This window comes from Lithobates pipiens, unplaced genomic scaffold, assembly GCF_037356315.1.
Source record: "Lithobates pipiens isolate NorthernLeopardFrog02 unplaced genomic scaffold, aLitPip1_a1.2 Scaffold_30, whole genome shotgun sequence".
Lineage (NCBI taxonomy): Eukaryota > Metazoa > Chordata > Amphibia > Anura > Ranidae > Lithobates > Lithobates pipiens.
Window position 1 is genome coordinate 168,478,383 of NW_027507791.1, and position 23,481 is coordinate 168,501,863.

At 42.1% G+C, this 23,481-nt stretch overlaps 1 protein-coding gene across 6 annotated transcripts in view; it reads left to right on the plus strand.

Moving 5' to 3' along the window:
* Nucleotides 1–23,481, plus strand: part of ZFYVE26 (zinc finger FYVE-type containing 26) — a 1,794,472-nt gene that overhangs the window by 1,579,759 nt on the left and 191,232 nt on the right. For all 6 annotated transcript variants that reach the window (XM_077465059.1, XM_077465061.1, XM_077465063.1 and 3 more), the window contains one exon: nucleotides 4,703–4,844. In XM_077465059.1, coding sequence (XP_077321185.1) covers nucleotides 4,703–4,844 — 142 coding nt within the window. The remainder of the gene's footprint in view (nucleotides 1–4,702; nucleotides 4,845–23,481) is intronic.

The following is a 23,481-nucleotide window of genomic DNA, read 5'->3' on the forward strand; positions in this document are numbered from 1 at the left end:
CATTCTATATATAAAAAGAGTGCTGCGCTAAAAAATAAGTCCATTTGTGCGAGTACAAATAAATATCCAAATATACTAATATGTAGACAATCAATTGTGTATAAACAATAATAACTGTGAATAAAGTTTGAAGACACATGCAAAATTACATCATATGTGCAATTCTGCAAACAAAAAGTTTATATAAAGCTGGATTCCATCAAAGAAAGACCCATGGAAAAAAAGAGTGTTTGGAAATGATGATCATACACCCGACGGCCTGACACCCATCACCATAATAAAAAATTGGAGGCTTACTGGAAAGCCAGCGACCCCTCTTAGCCCTTGTACACGGTCGGACATTCTGACAACCGAATCCGTTGGATTTTGTCCGATCGTTCAGAACATGGTGACGTTCGTTCGTTACGATGGGACTACGTTCAGGCTAGTAGCCAATAGCTTTGGTCTAGGAATTTGATCTGAGCATGCGTGGCACTTTGTCCGATCAGAATTCTCTACAAACGATCGGACAAAGTCCAATCGGATCATGTTGTCAAAAAATTTAATATCCAGCTCTCAAACTTTGTTGGTCGGACATTCCGACGGAAACAGTCCGATGGAGCCCACACACGATCGCATTATCCGACAACACGGTCCGATCAGACATTTTCCGTCAGAATGTCCAACCATGTGTACAAGGGCTTAGAGAGGTCACATAGCGCTTAGTTTAATCCCTGATCCACTGAGGAAGAAATTCAGACTTTCCTCTCTCATGGCTGTGGAGGTATACACCAGGAGCAGTATTACAGCATTAAAATCACCCACGTTCAGCAGTGGGCTTAGGGGCCTAGATAATAGCATACGTTACAGTTTTACCAGCACATAAAAAACTGTTTTACTCTACTGTAATTTTTTTATTGTTACTGTGTTTTATTGTTAACCACTGATTGCTTTCCAGGTACACCATTCAGCTGCAGCACTGATCTGTTTATTCTGACAGCAACAGGGTCTGCTTTCACAATGCATAAATCATTGACTACAGCACTACAGTATTTCACCACCGCCGTTCAAAAGAAAAAGCATATATGGCAAAGCATAGGGGCTGGGGATCACCCCTATGCTTCACCATAGATTTTTTATTTTTTTTGGCACATGCTGCAATAAAAAAAGTTGTTTTATTGAGTTAATATTTTCTTGTTACTGTGTTTTATTGTTAACCGTTTGCAGGTATGCCATTCAGCTGCAGCACTGATCTATTTATTCTAACAGCAACAGGGTTTGCTTTTAGCATACGTAAATCAATGACTACAACACTCTAGAAGGTGAGCATATATGCCGACACATAAGGACTGGGGTGTACAGAGGGCGGATCGCCAATATGCTTATGCATATATATTTTTTTCACTTTCCTTGGCAGATATTTCCAGCAATGTAATGGTATGTCGCTGACTTTAAGTGGTTATACCGGGATGATGCCTGCATCATCTTGGTAAAGTTTTTTTTCAGCCGGTGTTCAGCTTTCATGTAAAAGCAGCCCCAGCAGCTAATTAGCCACTAGACTGCTAGACCCCCCTCCCGCCGCCTTCCACGTTTTTTTTGGGCTCTCCTATCCCCCTGGGGAATCCGAAAATGAAACCAGTGGTTCCGAGAGCTGACCATACAGCTGATCAGAGACCAGAATGGCTCCAATCATCTCTATGGTCTAAGAAACTGGAAGCTACAAGTATTTCATCACTTTTTTTTTTTTTAAATTGGGAAAGCATTTTATTACACCGATCTTGGTGTGGTCAGATGCTTTAAGGTTAGAGGAGAGATTTAGTCTAATAGACGCCAAAAAGTTTTTCTAGCAAAAAAATTATAATTTTCATGTAGACCAAAAGTGTCAGAAAAGGCTTGGTCAGTTCTTAGAGTGTAGGTGATCTGTGGCATAAGCTTCTATTTTTTTTTTGCATAAAATGCCAGGACAGTTCAAACACCCTCTAAATGACCCCTTTTTGGAAAGTAGACGACACCCTAAGCTGTTTGCTGAGAGGCATGTTGAGTCCATGGAATATATTATGTTTTACCACACGTTTCTGGAAAATTACCAATTGTTTTTTTTACACTTTACACAAAGTTGTCAGTTAAATTATATATTGCTCACACATGCCATGAGTATATGTGGAGTGACATCCAAAAATACATTCTTCTGCTTATCCTGAGTATGCGGTTACCACACGTGAGAGACTTTTTTGGCAGTCTAGCTGGATATAGGACCACGAAACCCAATCACCACCTTCAGGCTTTCTAAAGGAGCGTAATTTGCTCATTTAATTTTATCACTACATTACAGATTACATCACAGTTTTGGAGGCCCTAAAATGTCAAGATAACACAACCCCCCCCAAATGACCCCTTTTTAGAAAGTAGATACCCCAAGGTATTTGCTATGAGGTATAGTGACTATTTTGCGGACCTCATTTATTGCCACAATTTTTTTGAAAATTATGAAAGAAAAGGAAAATGTATATTTCTTCTTTTTAAATTTCAAAACCTGGGGATGTCCTGTTTATATGTACCTCGGACCTGACTAAGGGGTACTGACAAATCCTCCTCAGCAAAAGTGTAAAAGAAAAGACTGCTTTTGCTACTGTAGAGGGTTTATGGCGATATGTCTGCATGCTGTTTGGCTTGCAAGGGTCCCCTGCAACATTATAAAGGACTATAGATACAATCTTGCAGCTACCTAGATGATTTGGTAATTTTTTGTTACAGACTGGGGGAAATCCCTCTATAGGGTGAAGGCAATCGTGGATGCCATATGGGAGCTGGAGGTTGACAGAGAGCAAATAACATTTTCTATAGACTAGATAGATTTTGCTACTTCTCTTCTCTTCCTCCCACTTTGTTTGCATTTGTGTACAAGCTTTCTTCTTATGTAAAGCCCCACTCTGGAATCAATAACAAAAAAAAAACGATATAACGAATAATCTAAGTGCCCATTTTTACTTAACCCAAGGTCACGTGATGCCACAGCCCTGAGTCTTCTCTTCTTCTGTTTTCTTACTGCTCATGATCCTTCTTTAGCTGTCCACCTGATGCAGGCAGTTGGTAGGGTCTTCTCAGTGGTGAGAAAAGGACCGGTGCCCTCAAAGAGGACATTAGGGGACTGGTGTTCTCGGGACACCATTGCAGCACAGTATTAATGGCCCACCACACAGAAACCAGCAGTAGTTAGGGACCGGGATGGGGGACTTAGGTGAGTATTTCTGGCTTCACAAGATAAGGGGCAAAAGAGACAGTCCGCATCAGTTAGAGGAGGATGGGAGGGACAGTTGGGAAAAATGTTATCCCAGAGTGGGGCATCAACTCCCTTCACTACAATTTTCAGCTTTCAGCGCTGTCACACTTTGAATGACAATTACTCAAAGGATTCTATTCAAATGTGTTCATGGTGCCAAAGTACAACAGAGATAGTCTTGTCTTAAAATTGCTCAACAAATACCTTCAATTGACAAAATTTTGCTTGCACAAGGTCGAAAGAATTCCTTACTTTGGTGGATCTGCTGCCCAGCCTTAACTGTATGAAAATCTTTCCTTCTTTATCACTTGAAAGTGATAACAGATAACAGATGACAGTCTTTTACACATGGGAGCAGTGTTCCAGTTCCCCATGGTCCAGGGAACATGGTCACCTGAGGAGAGGAAGGCAAGTTCCCCATTATCCTTGAGCTCAGAAGGATACAAATGACTCTCTCTGACTCTGCAACCCCCTTTTGCAGGTACACCCAATCAGGGTGCAGTCAGACAATGCCATGAGCATGGCCCACATTAGCTATTGGACTTCTAACAGCTTGAACTAGTGCTTGATTAGGTTCACATTAGTTGACTTTCCATCCTGTTCCCAGAACAAATCCACCAGATTGGCTGAGGTGGTGTTTGTGACGTCACCCACCCACATCTCTACCTCAGCCAAGAGGAGAAAGCCTTGCATTAATTCATAAAATACAAAGCTTCCTCTGAAAGGCTGAGCAATGCTTAGCCTAATGCAAATGATTTATTTTGCTCTGGGAATGGTAAGCTAAGTCCCCAGCCCATTGCCAGAAGGAAGCATTGTATACTGTATGTAGCTCATGCTACATATAGTTTGTACAGTACTCCCAGTGGGTGCATTTGTTTAGTAAATGAAATAGTCAATTTGGTCCAGCTTGGACCAACTATTTAAAGTCATAGTAAACCTGGAGTTAAGCTTGCAGACCTGGACTTCAATAGTCATGTCATTTAAAGCCAGTGACTGAGAAGCAGAATAGAATAGAAGGATATAAGTCTGATGGTCTGACCAGCCTGGTCCAAACAAACTTTTTAAACCTTTTAACCTTTAACGGTTTACCTTTTTTTTTTTTTTTTTAAAGTACAGTACAGGAGACCTACCACCCTCCCTCCTATTACTTAGTTTTTTTGCGTTGCTTACTATAAAACTGAGGTCTCACATATGAGCCTATAACCCAAGGTCTGTGAATATTTTACTGTACTGTACTCCATGATATTGAAACTGTTGCTTTTAAAGGGTAGTTGCTTCTGAAAATAAGCAACAAAAATGTGACATTAAACTGTATTGAAAAGCCTCACTCCATAAGAAAAATGAAAATCACTAGATAAGTAAGATTCTTGATTATTGTTGGGCACATTAAAACTAAGGAACTTAAATAGATGATAACCAAGACTGTTGATTATTGTTTTCTAGGCACATTAATACTATTGAACTTCAGATGGAGATCACAAAATTCCTTCAGAGGTGTGAGAATTTGGAAACCGGTCAAGGCCATAACAAACCCCCTCCAACTCTTTTTGGCCACAATAACATGATAATAGATGCGGCCTATAGCGTAAGTGTGGTCTCTTTTTTTTCTTTTTTCAAATCTCATTTTTGTGAACTGTTTCTACAAAAATCTGTAGCTTGTGTTGTAAAAATGCAAGGTCTGATTATCTTGTAGACCCTCTATGTAATTAAACTACACTAAAGTCTATGTAAGCCCTAACAATGAACTTCTCTCAGTTGGTCTCTTTTGGTCTGTTTATTATGCCATTGAAACCATTTTGTTAAATATGTTCAAAAAAATACTTGTTGTCTATGCAAGAAATCCACTGAGCTTGTAACCCTCATTAGTGTACAGTAGAACATCTACTCCTTATTTGACAGAGATAAGAAATCAAAAACAAACAACCTAGAGTGACCATGCTATTTCACCATAGTTACCATAGATACATACTACAGGACAACGGAGGAGCAAAGGAGGAGGAAGTGAAATTTTTTTCTTAATCCATATAATTGGAAAGGGTTGCTTTATATGAGGTCATGAGGATAGTATTTACTTTTGTATTCTGAGGAAGATCCCACTTATGGTGGGTGTTTTTTTGTTTTTATGACAACCACACTCTCTACAAGCCCAGTAATTCGGTCTCTAGTGTGATCTATGATCTGGCAGCTTGCTCCGTCCGGTCCTGTCCCTGATTGACTTCTAGTTTGAGAGTTAGTGTCTTCCCCTTTTTAGGGGTAGGCCAGCCTGATAGAGGCGGGGCCTCAGAAATGTGTTGTGGCCCGCCTCCTCCCTAGCTTGCTTGTCAGCTCTTGATACTCTGACAGCGGCATGTAAGAGCCTATGACGCTGCCGGTTTAATATCCCTATGCAGGAATCTTTGATGTAAGTGGATATGGAATAAAATTATTAGAATCTTTGGGAGCTGCAAGTGATCTACAATTTCTATGACTTCACAGCAACTTTAAAGTTTGTCATATTTCCTGCTTTTATAACTAGTTATCTTGATATTTCTCTAAAGTCATAACTTTTCACTTTTTCTTGACTTTCTCTATGAGGCTCTTGAGGTCTTCTACATTTTGGCTATGAATGTAGTGTCATCATCTTATAAAACATTGTTCATGTTTCTTCCACCAATCTTGGCACTAATATAATCTTCCTCCAGCCCTGCTTCTGTCATTATAAGTAAACATACAGGTTGAATAGGTACAGTGATAGTATGCAGCCTCGTCTCTAACTAATTTGCCAGTCAAGTTTGTGTTTCTATTTTTGTCATGACTGTTGTTTCTTGATCAATGCAGAGGTAGAATACATAGACTAAATATAGAAAATATTACAGGCTTTACATGAGGCAATATATTTTAAATAATAATGTCCTGTAGAATTTCCTGGTTATAGACAAAGGCCAAAACATAAAAATTCTAGGACAAAAACTAACATTGTGTACTTTTTTTTTTTAAATATATGGTTTTGAATAGTGCCTCTTAACTCATATTTGCTGCAAGTGCAAAGAATGTTGGATAATGTGACAGGGCTAAGCCCTGTCACTGTGTTAAAAGGATGTGTGGAACAGATTTAGCAGACAACCGCCTTCTCTGAGCTGGCCGCTCAGCTGTTGGCTAATTGCCAGCTCCCATCTCTCTCCACATTTACTAAGCTGTTGTTGATATCCTACTTGTCAGTCCTGCCTACTTAAGCCGACCAGTCCAGAGAAGCTCTGCCTTCACCTTGGTCAACATCACAAGAAACATCTCCTGTGTTCCTGGTTAAAAGACTGGCTTTGCTGGCATCCCTCCTGGCTCCGGATCCTGTTTGCTGTTCCACTACTTTGATCCCTGACTTCTGGCTTGGCTGGCTATCCTTTCCGGTTATTGAACTTTGTCTGTTTTGACTACGTTTGTTCTTTTTACTTTTATAATTTTTTTATTTATTTTTATTTTTTTACCACCTCAGTGATTCCTTTTGGGAGACTTAATTCAACTTTTACATTCATCTTAGTCTCAACCCGATTCAACATCATCGTAGCAAAAATATATCTCTTGAGTGTGGTATTTTCTCACTTTTTTTTTCTTTTTTCTTTTTTTTTTGCCCCTTGGGCAGCAGAATAAACATTTCACTGTATACAATGTTACTAAATAATATCCCGTCTAGCCCATATCCCCACCCACTACCCGCCCCTTAGTCCCGCCCAATATCAAAAATCCTACCCTTTCGGCCCTGGATCATGTTATGCATCCACCATCCTTTCGGCATATCTCACTGATTGCTTATATTTTTCCCAATCTTTCCATCTTGTTACAAACCCCACTTCACCTATTTCTCCACTTTAAATACTCTAAATTGTACATATTATTTATGTTGCAGAACCAACTTTTCAAAGAGAGACTTTTTGGGTTTTTCCACATCCGAGGAATTAAACTCTTTGCTGCATTTAAAAAGCAAGGTATAAGGGTTTTCTTGTATTATTTAATGGGCAACGTAACTCCGTGTAACAAGCATGCGCTTGGCTCTTCTGGTATTTTTACGCCTGTAATTTCCTCAGTTATTAATATTACCTCTTAACAGAATTCTCTCATTTTGTGGCATGTCTACCATATATGGATCGTAGATCCTATTTCTGAACATCCTTGCCAACATAAATTTGAAGCCTCTCTTTGAAAGTGATGTGCTTTGTCTGGGGTTAAATACCACAAGCCATACATTTATAATTAATCTCCAAAACACTACAATTTGGTGAAATTGCATGCAGCATCATTAGTTTTTTTGCACTTCTGCCTCTGTGCTGCCTGTCCCAATCTCTTCATCCCATTTTTTTATATATGGGGGTGGCTCTGATATTTTAAATCCCATCAGGATTTTATATATCTTCGAAATCCCTCTTCCGTCCGTCGCCACACACACAGCCACTCAAATGGACGCAGGCTGTCTGCCGACCTGATCGGATAGGGGAGAGATTCCACAAAGTATTTCAGCGGTGCATACCTCCACCAATTTATATCTAACACCTCTTGTTTACTCCTGAGCTCCTGAAAAGTGCATATTTTACTGTTACGTATGATGTCTTTTAATTGTGAATCCTTATTCCTAAACCACTCTCCCTGGGAACATTCTTTCCCCGGTGTGAAGTAATCTGTGTCACATAATGGTATCAGTGGGGAATTATAATCCCAATTTTGTTTTTTGTGTACCCTATCCCATATTGTGGTTGCTATCCAAGTGATCGCGTGGATGTGTCCTTCTAATTCTCTGAAATGTGGTGGGATCCATATAATTTTACCCAGGGAGGCTTTACTAATCCCATCTTCTAACTTAACCCATCATTTTTTCTTTATTATTTATTACCCATTCCACCACACGTGCCAATAAAATTGAGTGATAGTAAGATCTAATATCGGGCACCCCCAAACCTCCTTGCGTCTTGTCTCTTGACAGAGCTCCCAGACTTATTCGTGGTTTTCTATGCTATCCAAATAAACCTGCGGAATAACATTTAATTTTTTTTAATATATTTCAGGGATCAGGATTGGAATCATTTGTATTTTATATAATATTTTAGGTAGTATTATCATCTTCAGACAGTTTATCCTGTTGAGCCAGGATCTTTGTCTGGAGGCAATAATGTTTAACTCGGTTTTTATGTCGTTCATTAACCACTTGCTTACTGTGCACTTAAACCCCCCTCCTGCCCAGACCAATTTTCAGCTTTCAGCCCTGATGCACTTTGAATGACAATTGCGCGGCCATACTACACTGTACCCAAATGAAATTTTTATAATTTTTTTCCCACAAATAGAGCTTTCTTTTGGTGGTATTTAATTACAGCTGGGAGTTTTATTTTTTGTTAAACAAACAAAAAAAGATGCAAAAATAAAAATCATGTTTAATAGTTTGTTATAAAATTTTGCAAACAGGTCATTTTTCTCCTTTATTGAAATGTGCTGATGAGGCGGCGCTGGTGGGCACTGATAGGCTGCACTGTTGGGCACTGATAGGCACAGTTAAGGTGGCACTAATAGGCACAGATAAGGTGGCACCGATGGGCACAGATAAGGCAGTACTGAAGGGCACAGATAAGGCGGTACTGATGGGCAAAGATGGGCACAGATAAGATGGCATGGATGGGTGGCATGGATGGGCACTGATGGGTACCACTGATGGGCGGCACTGCTGGGCACTGATGGGCGGCACTGCTGGGCACTGATGGGCGGCACTGCTGGGCACTGGTAGATGACACTGATGGGCACGGATATGTGGCACTGAGGTGCAGCACTGTTTTTGCGGCAGATTGTGGGCACTGATAGGTGGCACTGTGGGCACTGATAGGTGGCACTGTGGGCACTAATGGGTGGCACTGATGAGTTTCACTTTTTCCCCTACTTAGGTGGCACTGGCAGGGGGCAGGTGGGCAGTGATGATCTGGCCATGATCGGGACTGAAGTTCCTCTCACGGCCGCCGGTGATCAGCTTTTTTTTTCAACTCGCACGGTCAGCTCGAGGAGGAAAAATAGCCCATTACCGGCTCTGTTGCGATCACATGATCAGCTGTCATTGGCTGACAGCTGATCACGTGGTAAGGGGTCGGGATCGACCCCTTGCTCCGATCTATGATCAGGCGAGTCTCATAGACTCGCTGATCAGAGAGTGCGCCGTCAATAGACGTAGTCCCGGCAAAGCAGGTCTGCGCTGTAGCCGTCATTCGGCTATAGCGCGGATCTCTAGAGGTTAATGGAATAAAATTATGTTGGTACATCATGTCGTATGTAGATGTTATTTTAATCCCCAGATACTTTATTTCCTTGTCCCTCCAGATAAATGGGAAAACCTGTTTAAGCCTACTTACTTCCTTTGAAGCAACATTTATATTTAAAATTTCTGATTTTGAGGGATTTATCTTGAAATTTGAAACTCCATACATTTTTAATATGAGCATTAAGTTGGGAAGGGTTGTCATGGGACTGGAAACGTGAAACAAAATATCATCAGCATATGCTGCTATTTTGTGTGCGTCATTGTCGATCTGCATTCCCGTAATATCAGGGTTCGATCTTATCCTGGCCAACAAAGGTTCCAGTGTTAAAATAAATAATAGAGGGGACAGGGGGAAGCCCTGCCGCGTCCCATTAAACATTTCAAAGGGGGGCGATAGAGACCCGTTTATTTTAACACTCGCAGTGGGATGTCTATATTGGTCATATATCCACCTTAACATCTTAGGGCCCACCCCTATTACCTCCAGAGAGTTTTGTATGAATCCCCAGTCTACTGTCAAACGCTTTCTGGGCGTCTATAGACAGTAGTATCCCTGGGGATCCACTCTCTTTCAGTTTGTGTATAGCCAAAAGAGTTCTAATGCCATTGTCCCTACTCTCCCTTCCAGGGACGAATCCCACTTGGTTCGTATGGACCAGGTCATTCATTACTGACTTCATTCTGTTCGCTAAGATCTTTGCAAACAGTTTTACATCAGCATTCAGTAGGGAGATGGGCCGATAGCTAGAACACACAGAGGGGTCTTTTCCTTCCTTGGGGATAATAGTGATCTCGGCCTCAAGTGCTTCCCTTTGGATTTCCCAATCTGTACCTATTCCATTCATGTATGATGCCATTATAGGCACCAAGATGTCACTAAATTTTTTATAGTAAGCGGTAGAAAACCCATCTGGGCCGGGACTTTTCCCATTCGCTGACTCTTGTAGCATATTAAGTGTTTCTTTTTCTGTTATAGGGTCTTCCAGGGGGAAGATTTTATCTAGGGATATTTTTTTCAGGTTGCAACTATTTAGAAAGGCTCTGGTGTTTTCTAATCTCTTTTTGACCATATCCGGGGGGGGGGGGGTCTTTTTGGGTTATTGAATATAATTTGCGTAATAATCTTGGAAAGCCAGAGCAATCTCTGGGGTAGAGAAGACCCTTCCGCCTTTCCCTATTTGTATACTTTCAATAAAATTGGCACAATTTTTATTTTTTAGCATTTTCGCAAGATATTTACTCGACATATCACCCCATAAACATCTCTTTCTTGAACTGATAGAAAAGATCTCTATTTTCTTGCTCTATAAGTTCTTTTAGTTGCTCTTTCTTTATACTAATATCCCTTTCTACACTGTTGGTACCTAGAATTTGTTGGCTCTGTGTGAGGGCGTCAATTTCCCTATATAGATCTTCCCTCTTCTCTATGGTCGCCCTTTTTTTTTTCAGCTTCTATCGCAATCAGAATCCCCCTAATGTAAGCCTTGTGTGCCTCCCAAATCGTGGCTTCCGAGGTGGAACTTCTGCTATTTGTTGTAAAATACCATTCCAGTTCTCTTCTTATCCTATCAACAACCTCTTTATCTAACAACAGTGCTTCATTCAGTCTCCACCGTTTAGCTCCCTTTCTTTCCCCTACTATTTCTAGCTTTATTGATACTGGGGCATGGTCTGAAAAAACCCCAATCTCTATGTCTGAACTCTGCACTGCATTCAGCATCCTATGTTCTACTAAGAAAAAATGAATCCTCGAGGACGTCCCGTGCACAGCAGAGTGGAAGGAGTATTTCCGACTTCTTGCATGTTGTATTCGCCACACATCCATCAATTGATATTGGTGAAGCCTCTTTTTCAATAATTTCTGCTGCTCCTTCTCCCCCCACTGTGCCCAGGACGTGCTATTGACTCCAGGAACCATACTAAAATTAAAATCCCCAGCCAGCAGAGCCCAACCCCTTTTAAACTCCATAAACTGTTCCACTATTCCCCAAAAAACCCTATTGGATTTCTATTGGGACCATAGATATTTGCTATTGAGTACCTTATTTCATTTATTCTTCCTCTTAGGAATAAGTAGCGCCCTTCTGAGTCCGCCCTTCTTTCCTCGGGTACAAATCGAATATGTCTGGAAAATCCTATAGCGACTCCCTTAGCCCAATTAGTTGGGGAGTCCCCATAGAACCAATATGGATACTCACTAGACCAAATCCTCAGACTGGAGTCCTGTGCAATATGCATTTCCTGAAGTAGAATTATATCTGCCTTTTAAATGTTTCATTTCTCTTAGGATATTAGCTCTTTTAGATGGAGTATTGAGCCCAAACATTATATGACACAACCTTTATTCTAGGCATCTAAATAATGGCCTCCCACCTTCCCCTTCCCTCCTGTGCCATTCCAGATCGTGCTGCCCTCGGGCTGCTATTGCCTCCTTCCTATGTATTGGAGAGACCATACCACCCCCCCACCCCGCCCCAAAAAAAAACATCCTCCCCCCAACCCCAACCCTCCCCCACCCTGAACCACTTCCCATGGGGGAATTTGCCTTGCAAAGGCTATGGGAACCTAGGTCTCTCTAGACCTTCTTATTCTCCGGGTCCCCCCCCCCCCCAAGAGGTTGAGCTCCAACGGTGGAGATTCTGCAAGCCTCTGCCCCCAATTTGGGGTGCCCCCTAAAACCCGCCCCACCCCCCCTCCTGCAGCACCTCCTCCACCATCCTCCCCCCTTCTACCCCCACTCTCATCAGTCCAGCTCATCCACTCCCCTCAGCCTTATTCTGGCTTCTTTTTGGAGGTTTTCTTTGATCTGTCTATCGTATGCCAATGTTGTTGGGCCTGGGTTTTGGATGTTTTCGCCAGTACTTCCCACCAGCCAGGAATCTCTACTACCGCTATATCCAAATTATTGCAGAATGCTTCTGTATCTTCTGGAATTCTTAGTATTGCCGATCGCCCCTCTTTCTTACCAATAAGACTAGCGGGAAATCCCCAGCAATACTGGTTATTATTACATTTTCTTCCTTCTAAGTGTTGCGGGCGCTAAGTCGGGAAAAATCTGTAAAGATGATTCTTCATACTTAGCTGGGGTTATTTTTAAGTTCTTCCAGATCATCTCTTTATCCTTATAATTATGGAATCTAACGATCACATCTTGGTATTTCGGCGGACATCTCTGCTGGTTTTCTAATCCTATGTATTCTCTCATATTTGAGTTTAGTTGTTCCATCGATCCTTAACGGTGACATTTTTTTTATCAATTTTATCTTGTAAATCCTCCCTTAATATGTCTGGGAGACCTCTGATCCTCAAATTTTTCCTCCTGCTGCGATTCTCCTGGTCTTCCAGACCGTACCGCAGATATTTTTGTTCTCTTCGCAGCTCTTCCAACTGTTCATTAAACTCTAACGTGCCCACTGACTGTGCTTCCACTTTTCCCTCTATCTCTTCCACTCTCTTAAGCATATGATTCATATCCTCATGCATGGTCATTAATTTCCCCTGTATGGGTTCTTTTGTTGGCAAGTGCTTGTTCTGTATTATTTTGGGGCCCAGCACAAGGCCTGAGCAGCAGGGCCATTAAAGTGAGCCAGGAAGCTCAAGGTTATTGTATTTTGTGTTGATGTTGGAAACGCCTGCGAGGGGTACTGCCTGCTGTGAACTTTTTCTGCTATGTTTAAACAAAAGTGGGCCATATCTAGCATGGACTGGACTCACTGGTGAGCATTACATTTGAGTCAACAACCCCCAGGATGTCACATTTGGTGGAGAATATGGGCAGAAGTGCTGAAGTTTTCCAGGTCTTAGATCCTGTGCAGCAGGTAGTGTACCAGTAAGGTACTTTTTTATAAATCCATTGTGTGCCTAAATGCAAGGATGAGGCAGTCAAAATGCAAAAAGATTGCAATATTTGCTGAGATAAGAGGAAGACTTCAATGGTTAGAGAGGATCTTACCTGAGCAATCCCCACACAGGCCAGAGAGTCTGCCAGTGCTGAAATATGCTGTGGACTGGTGCAAGTGGCATCTGGCAGCATTATACCGAGCTAAAGAGGAAAGCAAACCATTCCGCAGTGCAAGTGAGAAAGTCCTCCAACAGGGGGAACCTGAACAAAATGCATGGGCATTCGTGCTGCCTGCATTGTTGTAAATGGGGGCATGTAGTAGCACAGTGTCCCTTCAGACATAGTGCAAAATGCTGACCAGAGCCCAAGAATGATAGTGGTTGCCTATAGCGACCTGTGAACCATGGAGGGTGCCTGTCAAGGGTTGAGGCAAATGGGTTAGAGAGGAGCTGATACAGTCAGTTGGAGAGAGGCAGCAAAGTTCTGCTGGGAGAACTGTCAGGGTGTCGGCTGTCATTTCACCCTTTGGCTGCATGGGGAAATGGGCCAGGGAAAGTGCAGCAGAGGAATGGTTCCCGTGGCGACGCACTCAAATCAAGATGGCGACACCTATTACTGCTGAGGGTAAGACTGTATTTAAATAAGTGCTGGAACTGCTATTGTAATGTTGAAAAGGTCTGGTTATGAGCTTGTCCATTGTGATGTGGGAGTGATCCCGGTCAGTGGGCCCATTGAATATACTTTGGGGAGAGATTTTCTCTGCGCAGCGCACTGTACAGTAAGGGTAGGGGTTAAAGTCAAACTGCCGGAGCTGGTGACTAAAAGTAAAAAGTGTTTTGTATGTGCTGAGGTAGATATGTATGCCATTGCCCCTACATGTCAGGTACAGCAGAGGTATCCCTGGAGATCTCCCAGGAACTTGCAGTGTCTGGACAACAGCGTAGCTGGCCTGATGGGCAAATTTGTTTTTAGAAGATGGAACAGAGTAGACCTGCACCTTATAATAAAAGTGTGTTGGTGCGTGTGCTAACACTGAAAGTGTTCAGTTAAATAGTTTAATGAAACCTGCTGAGGCTGAAAATGCAAAGACTTATGTTGTGAGTGAAGTGCCACCAGGGCACGCTGGTGAAAATGTGGTATTGCAAAGTGATGTTAAAACTGACCGGTCGATGGAGGGAGTGACCAGATGCAGGACAGAGTGAGTGAGAGTGTGTGATGTGCGCTCCGAGGTGCCTCTCCCTTCAGAACCTGGGTTCCTGATCTGCTCCGCTTGGCTGCTCAGCTGTTTGTGTTGAGAGAGGGAAGGCTTGGACGGGCGGATCTGATAGCCTGCAGAGAGCATGGGGTCGGAGAGAGCGTGGGGTCGGGGGTGTTATTTGTGCTGCTCGAGCGCCCCCGCAGCATTATCTCCATGTGATCTTGGTGTGATATCTGCTCTCCCCCCCTTACAGCAGCTGACGCCGCCATTGATGTTATTCCTATAGGACCCATTAAGTCTTGGGGTCTGTGGTGGCAGAGTGTGGTGTTTGGATCACTTCAGCCCTAGTCCTGCAAGGGCAGGCATTTCAGACAAGGTGGTGAGTGACTTTCTATTAGCTTCCTGGGATCTCTCTTTTTCCCCCCTGCCTGGACTGTACGTTTTATCCTTTTTTTCTCTCTCCAAAAAAAATAAATAATATTTTTGGATCTGCATCAAGGCCAGTACTCAAGGGTACAATTAACAACACATATATAGAATTCAAGATATATAGTATAATATAAAGTGCATAAAACTGCATGAAATCGCACGGAATCGCAGGACAATATATACTAGTTTTGAGCGTGGCATTGTAAGCTCCATCTAAAGTTAAGAAGGATCTGCCACCACCGGAGGGGGCCCTACCAGCACGACCTGTTAAAGACAAAGACAAGGGGAACCAGAGCCAGACTGCAGCAGCAGCGGCTGCGAAACTGGAGAAATATGCCCATGCAACTGTAGTGTCGCCGGTTAAAGGGGGGGGGTCCAGCAGGGGCCGCCGCAAGCTAAGATGACTACAGGCATTTCTTCAGATAGAAGGAGCCAAGGACAGACCTCTTCTAACCCATCTACCCCCATAATCAACAACACTGTGAGTTCTAAAGGGGTGGGGGGGCCAAAATTGGAGCTGTGCCTTCAAAGTCTACTCAAGCTTTAGAGGTGCCAATGGTTCCCCTGATGGTGGACTCTATATTTGTGAGTGATGAGCCCTCACTGAAAGACATTTTTGATGTGGTAAAAACTTGTAAGGTTTCAATTGATAGTCTTTATATCCAGCTGAAGAGTATAAAGGAGGAACTGCATTCCACAGGACAAGAACTGTGTAGGATTGTGGAAAGGACTTCAGCTTTAGAGGAAAGAATAAGCACGTTAGAGGATGATGTGGTTCCACTGTCACATGAAATAAAGGGGTTCAAGGGGAAAGTGGACATGCAGGCAGAAAAACTTGATGCGATTGAAAACAGAAATCGCAGAAATAATGTTAGAGTGTTAGGCCTCCCAGAGCAAAGTGAGGGTTCAAACCCTATAGTGTTTTTGGAGAGGTGGCTCAGGGATATACTAGGCTCTGCAATTTTTTCTCCCTTTTTTTGTCTTGAGAGGGCGCATCATGTTCCTTTGACTATGCGCCAAATGGGAGGCCATCCCAGACCCCTTCTTTTGAAATTTATGAATCACAATGACAAGGTGGCCTTGTTACGGAAAGCCAGGGAGATGGGAGATATTATGTATAATGGGGCTAAGATCTCTTTTTATCCTGATTTCTCCCCAGAGCTTCAAAAACTTAGGGCTGAATTTATACCAATCAAACGTATTTTCATTAAGTACAAGGTAACATATGCATTATTGTATCCAGCACGTTTACGAGTATCAGCCCTGGGTCAAACGTATTTTTTTAATACTCCAGCTGAGGCAGACCATTGGTTTGAGGAAAACAAGACGGTCTTGTGACTAGAGGTCGACCGATATATCGGCCGGCCGATATATCGGCCGATATTTGCCGTTTTTTAAATAATCGGCATCGGCCGATTTGAGCTGATAAAAAGCCGATTTAGAACTACAGCGGGACTTTTCTATTACAGAAGTCATTTCAGTCAGTGTAAGTTGCCTGAGTCGTCATAGCAACCCTTTCCTCCTCTCTGGGCAGACTGCCAAGAAAAGAACTAAATGATACAATGTTTACACTTGAATGAATGAAGTCATCTCTGTGTAGAAGTTCTCAGTTTAACCATTTAAAGACTAAATCTTTTCTGACACTTGTTGCTTACAAGTAAAAATCTTGTATTTTCTGCCAGAAAATCACTTAGACCCCCCCAAAAATGATATATATTTTTTTAGCAGAGATCCTAGGGAATAAAATAGCGGTTGTTGCAATATTTTATGTCACACGGCATTTGCACAGAGGTCTTTCAAATGCATTTTTTTAGGAAAAAAATACACTATTTAAAAAATAAAAATAAAATAAAAACAGTAAAGTTAGCCCATTTTTTTTTTCGTCCAAAAGTTTTGACTACCTGTTTTTATTTAATATATAGGTTTTTTTTTTTTTTTTTTATCTAAATCATACATACAAGTAAACTGATTGGGGGTTTTGTTTTGTTTAATAAATGTTTAAATGTAAGAAATTTTCTGTATCACTTATGAAGGCTGCTTTCACACTGGAGCGGGCAGGCGTTGATGGTAAAACGCAAGTTTTAGCGGCTCTTTACCATCATTTTAGCTGTGCTATTTGGCTAGTGGGGCACATATAACCCAGCTAGCGGCCAAGGAAGAGGTTAAATGCGCCCATTAAGCACTGCTGCCAAATCGCATTGCATGCGCTTCGGCAGTGGTGCCCATTTATATCAATGGGCAGGAGTGGTGGAGGAGCGGTATACACCACTCCAAACGTGCTGCTTGCAGGACTTTTTTTTTAAGATCCTGCCAGCGCATTGCCTCAGTGTGAAAGCACTCTGTCTTTCACACAGACTGCAGGGGAGCCATTTTACAGGCGCTATTTTTAGCCCAAAAGCGCCTGAAAAACGCCCCAGTGGGAAAGGTGTGTTAGATCAAGGGGGATTAAAAAATAAAATAAAAAATAAAAAAGGAAAAAATAAAATAAAATTAAAATCGGCCTAACATATCGGCCCAAAAAAATCGACATCATATATCGGCTATCGGCCGCCATGATTTCTAAATATCGGCATCGGCATCGGCCAGAGAAAAACCCATATCGGTCGACCTCTACTTGTGACCTGTGACTTGTTTATGCAATTATATTGTTCTATTGTTGTTTTTTTTGTGTAAAGTAATAGGAGAAATGGGGAAAGAAAATTGAGAATTTTTTTTTTCTCTTTCTCTTTTTTTCTTTCAATAACACTCTAAAATGGTATAACGGTATAATGTTATAATAATGATAGGAGGAGGGTGAGTACACCTCGATTTGTATGTTTTGTTATTTAGAGGAATGTTTGTTAAGGAGCAAATGAGGCTCCCATTTTGGATACACTTTGCACTTATAAACTTGAGATTACAAGGATGGGATGTAAGAGGGGATAGGTATGGTAGAGTCACGAGAAAACCCTTGATGGGTAGCCCAAGTGGGCAGAGGTGGGAGGGTAAGGGAGGGTGGGGGAGTGGGCACGGGGTGGATGCACCATATTTATTATTTGATGTAAAGGGCCAGTTTGTTTTTCTGTTCTGCTCAATTGAGAATAAATTATATGTTTTAGCGAATATCTATATACCCCCCCCCCCCATTTAATTTTGAGGTATTACAAGAACTGGTGGCATTTACATTAAACAAAGTGGGTATCCCCATTATTGTGGTGGGGGACTTCAATGAAGTTTTAGACAGAGGTTTAGATAGGTTCCCACCTGGGAACAGTCCTAACACAGCGGCTGAGGGCCGCTTATCCTGCTTTTTATCTGAAACGGGACTATTTGATATATGGCGAACCCGATATCCGCAAGAGCGCCAATATTCTTGTTTTTCAGGTACTCACCTTACCTTATCTAGAATTGATATGGCCTTGGCTAATAGTGAAGCATTTCCGTTGATAAGGAGTGTAGAATATGGCCCAAGAGGGGTCTCTGATCACTCCCTACTGTCGTTGGTTGTAAACGCTGGGGGTAAAGCCCAGCGCATCGAGTGAAGAATACATCCAACTTGGCTAGAACTGATGGGCAGCTCTGGAGGAATAGTAGAAAAACTGCAAGAATTTGTCCAAATGAATACTAGTACAGCGTCATGGGGGGTGGTCTGGGACTCCCTGAAAGCCTACCTCAGGGGCCTTTTAATTCAACAGGTAGCAAGAGTGAAGGGGATTTCTAAAAGGCAGGAGATTGATGTTAGAAAAGAGATGCTGCTTGCAGAAAGGTCCTATGTGATGAATCCAACCTTTGATACCCAGAAAGAGTGGTTAGAAAGACAACGGGCTTATAAAATGACCATCATGAGGAAGGCAGAGAATAAACGAATATTTCAGCAACAATGTCAATTTGGAGAAGGAGAGAGAGTCAGTCGTATGCTGTCCTTTTTGATTAGAGCTAACACCTCCCCTCCGGTTGTTTCTGCGGTCAGAGCCCCAGGAGGAGGGATTACGACAGATGTAGGAGAGATAATCCAAGTATTTAGTAATTATTATAAATCTCTCTATACATCCAATAGAGAGCAAGGGAGGGAGAAAATGTATGATTTTCTTCAGGAAATATCAACCCCGACCTTATCAACAGAGGCTAAAAGAGAGTTAGAAGCCCCAATCTCACTGCAGGAAATCCATTGTGCTGTAGCTGGGATGTCCAATCGGAAATCCCCATGTCCAGATGTGCTCCCCATAGAAATGTATTAAAAATATGGGGAGGTTCTGCTCCCGGAATTACTAAAAACTTTCGAGTGGGCACTATCCAGTGGGGGTCTGCCCACATCAATGTCGGAAGCTAACATCATTGTAATTCATAAGGAGGGGAAAGATCCGTTAGAACCTTCATCGCCCTATCTCTCTTTTCTGTACGGACGTGAAAATTTTAGGTAGAATTCTAGCAACTCGTCTAAAAAGACACATACAAAATCTGATACATCCGGATCAGTCAGGGTTTATCCCCAATAGGTCGACCAGCGTTAATATTAGGCGAGTTTTCTTAAATATGCAGATTCCAACAGATGAGGAGGGTTCACGGGCTGTGTTAGCCTTGGACACAGCCAAGGCTTTCGACACCCTAGAATGGGATTATTTATTGAGAGTACTTGAGAGTTTTGGCTTTGGCTCTTCATTTATTAGGTGGGTGAAAATACTTTATACTGCACCACGCGCAAAGGTAAAGATCAATAATGAATACTCAAGTCTTTTTCAGCTTGAGAGAGGAACAAGGCAGGGATGCCCCCTATCTCCTTTATTATTTGCCCTTGCAATTGAACCCCTGATAATAAAGACCAGATCAATGACCGAGGTACAAGGATTTCGGAGACAGTTGCAGGAGGATAAAATATCGTTGTTTGCAGATGACGTCCTTTTTTTTAGGTGATGTCCAGTCCTCACTGAAAACTGTAATACAAATGGTCGGAGAGTTTGAACGGGCTTCTGGTCTGGTTGTCAATTGGGAAAAATCCGCCTTATTGCCAGTTGATCCTCTTGGCAACCAGACCTGTGTAGACATCCCCAAATTAAAAATAGTGGGAAAATTAAAGTATCTGGGTGTCTGGATTGACAGGGACCTAAACCAATACCTTAGGGATAACATAAGTCCATTGTTGCTTAAATGGAAGCAAAAAGGAGATACTTGGAGCCGCCTCCCTCTGTCAGTAGCTGGGCGCTGTAACCTAATAAAGATGATTTGGTTTCCTCAGATTTTATATTTCTTCCACAACTCCCCAGTTTGGATAGGCCATAAATGGTTTAAACGAATCGAATCTTTGTTTAGAGACCTGATATGGAAGAAGGGTCAGCCTAGGATCAGTTTACAAACCATGCAGTTACCATTAAAAGAGGGGGGAGTGGCGGTTCCACATCCTAGGACATATTTTCTTGCGTCCCAGCTCCAACACTTAGGGGGCTGTGGAGATTATGAGGGTGGGAATCCCAATAGGAGTTTAATGTTGATGAGGTCAACGCATAACTCTCTACTTGAGGTTCTGGAGGCAGTCATTCTTCCATAAGTGCCCGACGTTTAAATTGATTAAAAAAGTCTGGCAGACAGCGAAGCTTTTGCTGGGGTATAAGGGGATATCAGAATATGTTCCTTTATGGAACAATAATAAACTGCCAGAACTAAGTAATATAGAGAAATCAGTAGAATGGGAACGGCAGGGCATTAGACGCTTATGACAGCTATACTACGGCAGTACCTTGAAAGCTTTTTCAGATTTAAAACAAGAATTCAACATATCAAATAGTACCTTTTATAAGTACTTACAACTTAGGCACACGATCCAAACCCAGTTCAGGTCACAAATAATCGAATGGACTCAGCTTTCGATTTTGACCAGTATAATTAATTCAGATGTATCTAAAGGCCTAATCTCCAAAATATATACTAGTTTGGAAGCTAAAACAATAAGCAGAATAGGACTTTCTAAGAGTAGAGCTAAATGGGAAAGAGACATAGGGGCAATAACAACAGAGGATTGGGGAGAAATCCTGCAAAGAGGAAGGCTGGTCTCAATCTCTCCTTCACAGAAGGTGTCGCACCTATTTCTGCTCCATAGGGTATACTACACTGCAGCAAAAATGTTTAGTTTTGGATGGAAACAAGATGATCATTGCCCTAGATGCGGAGCATCAGGGGATTTTATCCACATGCTTTGGAGATGCCCAAAGCTATTTAAGTATTGGATTGAAGTAGTTGACAGTATAAATAAAATCTTTAACGCTACCCTGGAACCAACGGCTAAGATCTGCTTACTGTGAAGTGTGGAGAGGGGCAGAGCCCCGAAAGAAACTCTGGAGCCAGTTTTGAGATGCTTTTTCCAGGCAAGAAAAATGATTACACAGAAATGGCAGGCACATACCCCCCCCCGCTGCTGCAGAGTTGGATTGATACAGTCAATTTAGTAGTGGGAAATGAGAGAGTGATGTATACTCGACAGGGTAATTATGGGAAATTTATTAGAATGTGGAAGTCCTGGCTAGATGAGAGGGGGTATCCCCCTTGAGGGGGAATTGGGACATATTTATATTTTTCCCTGTTTTTCTTTTTATTTTTTCTTCTTTTTTTTTTTTTTTCTCTTTCTCCCTTCTTCTGTAATTTTTTTTCTTTTTTCGTATAATTAGTGGATATAAGTACACTTATATGGTGCAGGGATGGGGGGAAGTTAGGAAGAGGGTGGGAGGGTTTGGGTAGCTGAGGAAATAGTATTGTTATCTGATATAATTTAGAATATTGTAACATTTATACTGTGAAGAAAGTATTTTTCATAATTGCTATTTTTTTATACTGTAATTTCTGTTATTGCTATGTTCTTGGTGTTAAATTATTATATAAATGAATAAAAAAAATGATTAAGTAAAATAAAAAATAAATAAAAAACTGACAGGTCCAATGTGTCTGACGCTGTTGAGCCCCTTGGTCGGTTTGTGTCTCATTGGGCAGATGTGAAGTGCCAGCAATTTAAGCACAATGGATTAGAATTGTTGGGTCAAGAGGTGATAGCCATAGCAATACAGAGAGAAGCCCCTGTAGGCAATATTGAGGTGGACACTATTACTGCTGTGCCAAATGGAGGGTCTGAAGAACAGCCTGTAGTCGAGGATGTCTTGGCTACTGCAGAGGGTAAACCTCTCAAGACAGGACCAAATGAGGATGAACACACAGCAGGAGTTTTGCCCATGACCTATAAAGAAGTTAATGGTTTGGTATAAAAACTGATATTGTCCTTAGAGAAGACTTGACACAGATCATTGTCACTGAGCTTGAGAGGTTTTTGGTGCATCTTATACCTGGCAGTACTCTGGGAGAGGACCAGGATACTTTATCAGGTACCTCCAGTGGGGAGAAAGCTCCTTTAAGAAACTAAACTAGTTTCTTAAGCACCCCCTCCCCCCCCCCCCCCCCCCCCCCCCCAGGAGTCCATGTGTTTGCAAAAGAGAAGCCAGAGGTCTTGGTGTCTGCACAATGCAGTCAGGTACAGGACAGACAGAGACCCAGGCCAGAGTAGCAGGGAGCTGCAAGTAAAAAAAAACTGACTGAGGTTCAGCAGGTTTTTTTATTTGTAGATGGTCAGGAGAACCGACCCCTTAGCAGCAGTGCTGTTAAAGAGAGCCAAGAGGCTGAACGTTACTGTATGTTGTGGTGATAGTGGAAACCCCTGCAAGGGCTACTGATTGCTGTGGACTTTTTCTATTTCAATAAACTCTTAGGTAGGTTACCAGATTTTGAACTCTCAAGTTTTAGGAAACCAACTTCACTGTCTCAATCAAACTGATTACCTCTCTGGACAAAATACTAGCATTAAGGCTGAACCATGTCATTGGCTCCCTGATCCACAAGGATCAAGGTGTATTTATTCCGCTCAGATAGGCAGGAGATGATGTATGCAGAGCAGCCCTTCTAATTCATGCTGCTAAGTCATGTAATGTGCCAGCCTGTCTAATATCCTTTGGCATTAGGAAGGCCTTTGACATAGTCTCTTGGTCTTACCTTTACCATGTGGTACAACACTGAGGATGTGGCCCCCATTTCTTGAATTGGGTGTCCTCATGGTATAATGGGCCCTGTGCGTATGTTAATTACGCTAGATATCAGTCTGATCCTTTTGATATGCAACGGGGCACTTGTGAAGGCTGACCCCTTTTGCCCACCTTTTTGCACTGGCCATCGAGCCCCTTGCTCACATGATCCACAAAGATCTCAACTTCCACAGGCTAGAGATTGGAGGTTCCAAACTTAAGTTATGTATATTTGTGGAGCACATTTTAATCTTCATGTCCTCACCTCACCTTTCTGCTCCAAATCTCCTATATTCTATTACCCAATTTTCTCATATCTCCAGCCTCCCTGTTAACCCTAAAAAATCAACAGCTTTGAACCTCACTGTATTTCCTTCAGCAGGCTCAAGATGCCCCGCTCTTTTCAATGATCTACTGGCAAATTGCCCTAGACATCAATTTAACAGCTATCCTCTCAGA